The sequence below is a fragment of the Pocillopora damicornis genome, chromosome 6 (genome assembly GCF_964200805.1).
Source record: "Pocillopora damicornis chromosome 6, jaPocDami1.2, whole genome shotgun sequence".
Lineage (NCBI taxonomy): Eukaryota > Metazoa > Cnidaria > Anthozoa > Scleractinia > Pocilloporidae > Pocillopora > Pocillopora damicornis.
In genome coordinates, this window is record NC_142675.1 from 9,542,617 (window position 1) to 9,552,500 (window position 9,884).

General features: G+C 36.2%; 2 protein-coding genes across 3 annotated transcripts in view; one reads left to right on the top strand and one right to left on the bottom strand.

Annotated features, from left to right (window-relative positions):
* Positions 1-1,427: 1,427 nt before the first annotated feature.
* On the bottom strand, positions 1,428-5,876 carry LOC113677302 (uncharacterized). Of its 2 annotated transcripts, none has more exons than XM_027194097.2 (6): positions 5,657-5,876; positions 5,385-5,496; positions 4,259-4,291; positions 3,524-3,632; positions 2,681-2,789; positions 1,428-1,843 (listed from the first exon to the last, which is right to left on the bottom strand). In XM_027194097.2, exons 2-6 carry the CDS (start codon positions 5,455-5,457, stop codon positions 1,610-1,612), a joined length of 558 nt encoding a protein of 185 aa, XP_027049898.1. In that variant the 5' UTR covers positions 5,458-5,496; positions 5,657-5,876; the 3' UTR covers positions 1,428-1,609. The 2 variants fall into 2 exon arrangements, with proteins under 2 accessions (XP_027049898.1, XP_027049897.1); XM_027194096.2 differs by having other exon boundaries at positions 5,572-5,711.
* Positions 5,877-6,072: 196 nt separating this feature from the next.
* LOC113677323 (uncharacterized) overlaps positions 6,073-9,884 on the top strand; it is a 5,770-nt gene continuing 1,958 nt past the window's right edge. The window contains exons 1-4 of the mRNA XM_027194127.2: positions 6,073-6,771; positions 6,876-6,964; positions 8,632-8,664; positions 9,136-9,247. Coding sequence (XP_027049928.2) covers positions 6,892-6,964; positions 8,632-8,664; positions 9,136-9,247 — 218 coding nt within the window. The 5' untranslated portion in view covers positions 6,073-6,771; positions 6,876-6,891. The remainder of the gene's footprint in view (positions 6,772-6,875; positions 6,965-8,631; positions 8,665-9,135; positions 9,248-9,884) is intronic.

The following is a 9,884-nucleotide window of genomic DNA, read 5'->3' on the forward strand; positions in this document are numbered from 1 at the left end:
GGAATTATACAAACTAAAAGTGTCTTAACCTTTTCGCTTCTCTGTCTCTTTCAGTAAGTAACAAAGTCATAAGTTATTCCGGTAGTGATAACGGGAAACTAAACTTTGAGACCTAATTACAATAGATTCTCTCTTCACGCTGTTATCGTGAAAAGGCGTACTTTTCTTTGTTTCAAAAACCAGAAAAAAAAGTTGCAAGGGTCTGTTAAGCTATAACTCGAAGATGTTTAGATGATTTCATGGTAAAATTAGTCAAATTGAAAATATGACCTTGGTTTTGTTGTTGTTGTTGTTGTTGTTCTCCTTCTTTTTCCTTCTTATGTCTCTTTTTGTGTCTTTAAATAAATCTCGAGTTCCTTTCACATTCGTATAATAGATAGGAAAGCTCGGCCATGCGAGTAACTTGCAACCCATGATTCTTTCGTATGGATTCTAATGAACTGCACATGGAATAAAAATAATCCTCTAACGTTTAAATACGTCTGCGCAATGAAACTCTTGGTGCAGTCATAGTACAGTTTTTGTGATTAGAAAACTAGAGCAAGACTTGAGGCCTAAGGAAACCAATCCGCCTAGTGTCAATCAGCAGTAGACCACTCGTCATGTGCTCTACGCGATGCAGATTATGTCGGTTACACGGAACGACACCTTCTTCAATGTGTCATTGAACACGAGAATTCGAGCAACGTCTCACTACAGTGCACGGTAGGAGCGATCTTAATAAAATTCATTTTTTAAATTCTGAGAAAATAGCCAAGTAGGTTTGATTCTCCGGTATTCACAATGCTCTTCATCAAAAAACTCAAACCGAAGTTGAACGTGCGAGCGGAACTTCAATGCATGCAAAGCTTTTTGTTTAGTTTTAAGTCACTTATCGTTGTGAAACGTTTTTATTCAGCAGCTATTGTCATTAAAGTATTTTATAGCATTATAATCTCATAATTTTTTTTAATTCGTCGTCGACTATATTTTTTAGCCCTTTTTAAAATGTATTATAGAAAGATTTCACCGCAATATTTTATAGTTAGAGAATCGTAGAAATACGTCAAACGCATTCATTGCCCTACGTAATGGATGAGACATGAAAAGCAAGCAGGATTATGCAGTTGACATAAGGAGAGCCATTTGAGTTAAATATCTTTAATGCGTGATAAATATATCCCACAACAGCATGCAATATTAAAAATTCCCGCTAAATGTCGAACAGCAACAAACCTGTCTTACTTTATTTCTTAGAGTCAGTCATTCAGTTGGTAATGCAGTCGGTCAGTCAGTCACGCAGTCTGGGCACTCAGTCATCACGCAGATAGTGTTGCTGTCAGGAAACAGAACGACTCATCGACACAAGCTTGAAAACACGAGATCGTTATTGTTAGAAAAACCTTCCTTCGAAATTGATCATTCAGCAGATACAACTGTAGACCAGGTGCAAAGGTGGTAAACTCTATTTATTTCCAGGAGTTTGAAACTTAAACACATGCACATGATTTTACGTTTGAAACGACTCAATTAGACCGAAAAAGAATGATAAGAAGCTCCTTGATATTTCAGCAGCTCTTACGTGTGTCACTTTCTTTCAATCAAAAATCCAAACGGTGTGTGCCTGTCTTTAGCGTTTGACGTCACTTTCCACCAGATCCATTCCAGATTGCATGCTGGTACTTTGGTACGCCTTGTTATGAAAAGAACTGAGAGTCTTTGTGTCTTTCTCGCTTTCTTTAGTGCCTTTTTGCTCTTTTTCTGTTCCTGGTGGAGCGCTTGTTTTGCCCATATTGTTGTTCTGGCGTTCACTTGACTTGATGTCGTCGATGGAGTCATGAACTCCGTTGCTTACGTCGTTGAGCTGTGTGAGGGATTATACATAAGTCATGCCATGATCCTCACGGGTAATCGCAACTCAAAAAATGCAGAAAACCGGATTCTCAGGGAAATGCAAGTTTTATGGATCTAACCTGTCTGTATCAGACAACGGCAAGGCAATGCCACCAAATGAAAAGCTACGAATGTACTTGATAGGGTAAAGGCAAATCGTGGCGGATTTTGGTGGAACAAGTATGTGATAATGAGTTTAGCACTCAAGCAAGATAAGCTTTGATGGCTTAAACCTGTTCTTCAGTCTCAGTAAACGGTTAAGTACTGATAGCAAGAGGGTCTCAAGGGCCGGGGGTAAACCGTTAGCTGTAAAATGGCCAAAATTTTAAACATCAGTCGTGAAAGCCATCACACCATTGAGACCCTGTACAGAATGAATGGCTACCGACAAAGCTACATCACGGGGCACATTGCACATGGAAACATTATATAACAATGAATTTAGCATGCTGTGGCAAACGTTTTGAAAATAAACCCTGCAGTCGAAGAATATTGAGAATTTGACACAATCAATAACTTGTACTAATGATTCTGATTTTGAAATTATTGATTCCTTAAAACAATGTTGACCTTGGTAACGAGAGACAAACGTAAAAAACATGACATAATTGACTTCCAAGGTTCCGAATAGATAGTGACGGTATCCAGATCATCCCTCACAACTTACCGAATTCAACAGCGGAAACATTTACGTTAAAAAAAACTACGAAATATTAAATCTACTCTAACGCTTTGAAATACAGCAAAGAAGGTAGAGGATTGTTCATAGAAAAAGCTAGTTCAAAGTTCAGTAAGCCTCTTGCCTGACCTTAAGCTGCTCGAATTTGGCTGGTGACTTCTCCTCAGCGTGCTCGCTGGACCGGTACATGCTCTGAAACTTCTCCTCCGTTATTTCTAGATCATATCCTCTTCCACTACTAGAGAAAAGAAAGGAAAGAAAACGTTACGCCTCGAAAAGTGATCTTAAGTTTCAATTTATGCCCCATTCACACCAAAGCTTAAACATGTTTAAAAGTTGTTTTGTTAAACACAGTTTAATTTTTTTTTCTTCATAGAAACTATTTAACCGAATATTTTTGACTTGAATGTAGCACATTGGAAATGCAAGTTAGCTAGTACTTGAATCCAATGGAAAATCAAGTTTTTCAGTTCTCTGTTTATAATTTTCATTCAATGAAAACCAGTTTAACAAAACATGTTTTGCTGGTGTGAATGGGGTATTAGTCAACGAAAGTACAGATAAATCCTAAGGATGAGGGTGCTAACTATCATCAAATCGTTGACAAAACAACAATAACAACAACACCAGAATAAGAGAGCTGTGATTATAACGAATTTACTTTTCAAAAAGGAAAATAGTAAATAAATTGGAAATTTTCTGGTATGAAATCTGTATACGATTCTATTTCATTTATATTTAGACGAAATATTTTATTATTCATTTATTCTTAACCACTTATCTTTTTTTTCATCGTCTTTCGGAAAACTTTTAAGATTCTTACCTTGTTGTTCGGGATTTTCGGTTAGGGTAACGGTAGGGGAGTAATTATACTGGTCTATAACTTATAAATAGAATGTAATCAGTGTCACAGTAAAGTTGGATATTTCGCTTGATGATCTAAATATTTGCCTTAAGGTCTGGAGTACTCACCCATATGTTAGTCTTGATCGTCTGATCAACATCAAAGACATCACGACGCTGATCACAAAAAATAAGCCACACACCACCAAGAACACAATACTCATCATCAACAAATTTTCTACGAAACAAAAGTTAATGGACAGAACAAAATGATAACGGCTTTTGTTACATTCCTCGAAGGGCTCACAATGCACCAGCTAATACAATTCTTGTAACTAAAAAGATCTAAACGCAAACTCATCAACAGGCTGGTTGCATTTATTCACTGGTAGTTTTACTAGTATATTGAACTTTATTCCCCAGTTTGTAATTTATCTTGACTTCACCACTTGTTTGTTTTACAAGAGAATAAATAAATGATTGTCAAAGGGCTTAATCCAATCTTCATTTATTTGTTTTAGAATCTTAATTGTCTTAATTTTCTCTCTCTTTGCAGTTTCTATTGCCAATAGCAAAACGAAAAGCTGCAGCAATAGCAACAGCATCATCAATCACAGCGACCAGCTCTGCAACATGGCTTACTTTGTTTCGAGTGCAAAGCTTTGGTGCATCATCAAAAAAAATTCCTTCAAAACCTTTAGCTGTAGGTCTTTGGGAATACTTTGAAGCTAATCGTTTTTAGCTGTAATTTTTCCCTTCACAACCTTTAGCTGTAGGTCTTTGGGACTACTTTGAAGCTAACTGTTGTTAGCTGTAATTTTTCCCTTTTCTATGTAAAGAGAGAGTCAATGATCTGCAACTCACCATCCTCTCCCTTTCCAACGATATACGTATTTTCTGCAAGAAAAAAAAAACTAATATAAGAAAAGATTTCACAAGCCACTTTGTAACTCGATCGATGGCTAAGGAGCAGAGGAAAATGAAGTTTATTTTTTCTATTTTAAGTAACTCAGAGTGAATCGTTTAGACGAATTAAATCATTGATCCTTTTGCGTCGTCGCACGTAAGTGATTAAAAGTCGATGACAATTTTTTTTTTGTAACAATAATTACTACAAACGTCAGCAGAAACAAACTAAAGTGGGATCAATATCAGTATCTGGGCAACTGCCCACCTTCCCCTCCCCTAACTCAACAACAGTCAACTGATAACAATTTAGGGTTAATGTTGGGTTAGGGGCCCGGGGGTAGGTGGCCAGTTGCCCAGATACTGATATTGATCCCAAAAGGGTATTTTCCTTCTATGTTTAGCTTCCGAATTTTACTCTAGCAAGGAGACATGACTTCAAGTACATTTGATTTACAGGTCCAATTGAAAAGTGCTCTGGAAGTTGAGTCTACAAGAAGAGTATAATCAAACTATCAAAAGCAATTAGTCATATATAGTTTCGTATTACCAATTTCATATCACACGAACAACTTGTATCCATTTATTTTTGAAAATAATTGCAAAGATTATCTGCCATTGTTAATTACCGGCACAGTAAGTTACTGTTAGAAATTTTGGGGAAACGGGAAAAGCATCACAGCGTGAGCAAAGGATGTATAAGACATGTATAAAGCAGAACTCAGTGTTCGTAGAAAACGAGATATTGTGTCTTGTTAACAACTGAAGGTGGAAATGCTTTCACTATAAAGTAAAAGTATTGTTGTTCTTGGTAGAAATTTCTGATGTATCTAAACGAAAAACATCTCATTACAAGTCTATCCAGAATGATTAATTTCAGGGAAACGCATGACCGAGTTGATAATTATCGTGGCAAATCCATTAATATTATCCGTTCCCGACAAAATGCGGGAAGGGTAAATTTGCAAGGATTCTGAGTGAGAATCACTAGCAAACCATTGAGATCAGTGTGATCCTGTAATAAACGCCTTAGTTCCTAGAGATAAGTCATCCATATAATTGAACCAAAAGGAAAAATGACTACCTGCAGCTGCGGATGACGCGAACGAAAAGGCTACCGCGAGGTACAACCCAGTAAATTTGAAGTGGGTCCACATCACGCTGGATAGACTCTACTTGCCTTGGACGACACTATCCTTGAAGGAAATATAATAGCAAGAAACGTTGTTTCCCTTAGATTGTTAATATTTTTTTCTTAATTATAACAATACCTTTGATCTGTGAAAGAACGAAAGACAGAGGCAATAATCTGTCTACAAGGAGTTCGAATGCTGCTCACAATATGCAATCGCATACCAAGATATTGCTTAGACAAAGCTGCTGGGGACCTCTTTGAATAAATTATTGTCATCCCAACTCCGTCGCAATTAAATAGACTTCCTTCTTTTATAAAGTCATTGAGTAAATCCCAGCTGAGCTAAAAAGTTGGAAAGTTTTGAGGTTTCTTCAACTTTAGTGCAAACACCTTTAGCATCTCTTTGAGTCTCGTTTGTTTTGCGTTTCTATTTAAAAATACAATGTTGTTAGCGAATAACGGAAGTTCAATACAAATAATGACATTTTTTTAGAAAGATAATGATAGCGTTGGTCGATAACGGTAGGAATAAGTTCATTTTATTGACTCTATCAGTAAGAAAATCGAAAAAAAAAATGGCACCAACAAGTTTATTGAATGTGTCCATGTTAAGTTTCAACTTTAATGCAGTCACGTTATATCGACCTTAGACATTGACTTCATACAAAACACAGTGGGCAAAGGAGACCTTTTAGTAAATTTACAGTCTTGCTGTCAGATATTTTATTTCAGTAACCCGTTAGGATCTGGGTATGAGATTAGTTCTGGGCTTCAAACCAGGTACCTTTGAAGCATCAGCTTTTTATAATTCCACATGTGACGTCTCCAACTGCTTTCAGAACTCGGAATGTTCGAGAATAATTTTCTTATTGGAATTACTATCATAGTGCGTGTACCGAGCTATTTCAACAATTGTCAGAGTTGGAACGGTAGTCGAATATGTAGTAACTGCACATGGCCCAATGCATTAGGATAAGCACAAAAAAAATAGTAAATCAATGATCGATCGTCAGTTAGTTATGGTTAACGGTAGATCGCAACAAATACTCAGTCTTTCTATGGAAATTTATTACCCTCCTTTTACAATGTCACAGCATGCTCAAAATTCAAAGTGGTTTATTCGAATCAAATACCCGGATGAAAGTTCATTATTTGTGACTTATGATCCGCGAAAGATATGCACAGCTACATGTCGCTCTGTCGATTATTAACCAGATGAATCAACCCTGAATCTGCTAAAAAAATTAACGCATATTTGAGTCCATTCAATTTGGATTTGATCTTGCGTTTTATCAATTAGAAGCCATCTAGGAACATTGTTACAACAGTAGGGAAAGTAAGAATGCTCTCTCGTTGTAAAATGCTTATTATATGTTATGAAAACGTTTACCTTTGCACAGGATGCGTGTTTATGTTGCATGTTGATCATTCTTTCGATAGGTTGAGAGCATCAACGATGAGGGGAACATTGTCGGGAATCATTTGGCTTGGTTTGCTGAGCAGTGTTTGGTTGCCATTTACCAAAGGAGGTGAGTATTATTCTAATTTTTCTTCTTTTCCATTAGGATCTTAAGTTTAATCGGAAGCAGTCTCTCGAAGCTATTTGAAGTGTGCGTTCAAATGCCACCTTTAATTGTTAAGTTTACATGTCTGATTTATAAGAAGCGCAATTTCTTCGCTGTATCATTAATCAATCAGGATTCAGTCCCTTCAATAAAGATAAAAGTTCAGCGGATTTGAATTCTATTTGCTTGCAAAACACAATCCTTTTAATCAAATACATCTTTATTTTTGTGGCCATCGCTGAGATTTTTTTGTGCATTGAACCATTACCCGAAAAATCTAGAAGCCTTCTTCAAAATACTTGCGACTTCAAACTTACATCCTAAGACCAATTCGAAGAATAAACTTTTCACTCGCTTTAGTCAGCATTAACAAAAGTAAAATGACGAATTTTTTTGCAGTTTGACATTATCATTTTGGATGTTTATTAAAATGCAGATAGGATGAACAAGCGCAGGAAATTTGTTCGATTATTTCCTAATTATAAAGGAAAAGGCCGGAGCAGTGCCTTTGAAACCTTACTCGACATTTATCTGAACAGTAAAATGAATTATGAAAAAGAAACCTTGAACCCTGAAGTGAGATGACTTATATCAGACTTTCGGCATTGTGGTACTTGTCATAAGGTGTACAGAAATAGGTGTGCAAAAATACTGCAAGTTAAAGCAAAATGATTTCGCACATAAATAAGTTTTACTTGAGTGTTCTGCCGGCGCACACAGTGTTGAATAATTTCTTCTAATTGTAGCTTTCCCTGATGTAATGATGTTTCTGCGCGTTGTTATATTTCGTTAATTTACGTTAATTTTTTGTACCTAAAATTGCATATTGTTCAACAGGCTGATCATGATTAGAGAGTATTTGTTGATCTGTCTAGTCAACTCGTTATGAGATTTTTCTTTATTAATTTTTCCTCGAAAAACTGTTATTCATGCGAATTAACCAATCTGCATCCTGGAAATTAAGGGTAATGCATAATTTTCGTCGTCTCATTGAGTTAGAAGACTGCTATTATACCACATCTCGACAACTATTTAGTAGTGAAACAATATCAACAACAAATACTTCAGTTTATTACAATGTGCGGAGATCTGTCCTTACCTAAAAAGAACTGGTTACTTCAATGAGCTAAATCTCTTCCAAGAGAGGAACTTTCTTAATGAGCCCTGATGCACTGGTGTGTTCAAAACAGGATCTTTGGCACTCGAATATCATAATTGGCATTTAAGGCAACAAAACTTCTGTGTTTGGAATTTAAAGAGTGAATAACGGTATCCTCGATCTGGATAAATCTCTATCCGGTGGATAGCACAATACTTTTATGAACGTTTGTTAACTGGATAGCGATTTATCCGTTGGATTGTGTTATTCGCCTTTAGAGAAACTGAGCCCTTGGCTCTATGTGAAAAAAACAAATTACAACATTTTACAGCTCTACATCATCACGAAGAAGACAAGCAATTCTTCTTTGTTGAACCTTCTTATGGATAAATGAGCCTGTTTCCTTTCTCAATGAATTTGTTTTTGTCCAGCATGATTATCAAAATATCAACTAAAAGGTATCTTCGCGTTATGTGTTGGAGCCATTCTTTTGAGAGCTTGAGTTTTAATTTTTCTTTTTATTTCCTCGCAGCATCAGAATACATCATAAACGAGAAATATGATGGTATGTACAAACAATGATTCATATGATTCGTTAAAAATAGCGGGATCACTGTCAGTGGCTGAGCAACTGCTTACCTACCCCTTCCCAAGGTTCTTCTCATCTTACCCTCCCTTAATCCAGGGAGGGTAAGATGGGTTAACGTTGGGTTAGGGGAGGGGTAGGTGGGCAGATTCTCAGATACTGACATTGATCTAAATAACGTGACATATAGTTCTCATCATTGCTGTGGATATGAAACTTGCTTTTGATGTGTTAGTATTATGTAAGATTCCTATGTGGAAAATAGGGTGGCATTTTGAAAGTAGCAACTATACTATTTACTACTCACCAATAGACATAATGATAGAGTGTATATGTAGCTCCACCACTTGGAAATATGTCATGAGTAGTTTCAACGATCTACCGGATTAGACACTGAAACACTGCTCAGAAATGGAACGCCAATTTTTCTACTTCATTTATTACTTTCAGCTATTCTTGTGGACTGTGCCATTGCATTCCTTCTTTTGGCCATAATTTTTTTGGTTCTTCTGCTCATTACATCAGTGTTCATTTACAGGAGGATGGACGATGGCGACGAGAGGTAGATAACATAATTATTTTAAAGAGAAATATTTAAAAACTTGCATCACCAGAGAGTCAGAAGGAGTATCTTCATCGTTGTCGGGATTTAAAGTCAAACGAAAGTACATAAAGTGAGTCTTTGAATATTTCAAAAAAGTCAGACCAAACAACAAAACACAATAGAAAAACATTCTAACAAACAAATAAATGTATTTATAAATAGCTGAAGAAAGGAATAGAAAAAGAGTAAAAAAGAAATCCAATGAAAACCAAGAAAGTTACGTATGGTGGGGTCATACTTCCACTACGATTTCGTGTAACTTACGATGTGAAGATTGTCATTATGAGCAGATGACATTAGTAACCATGTTTCGAAATTGGTTTGGTCTTGTCTCCAGTTCCTTGCCACAAATTTCTTTCGATGGCTCAGTTATCATTTTTAACCTTGCTAGCCTATTTGTGAGTGTACAATTTTCCTAACATAAAGTATGTCTAATAGTACGACTTAAATCTATCTTCAACTGGACTTTTTACAAGACAATGAGATTTTATCAACTGAGTTGAGCGTTTGCTCCTCGTCAGGACTAACGGAGAAAAAAAGTATAAATACTATTAGGGTTTTTGAATTGGTCACCGTCAGAGTAAATGACTCAAAA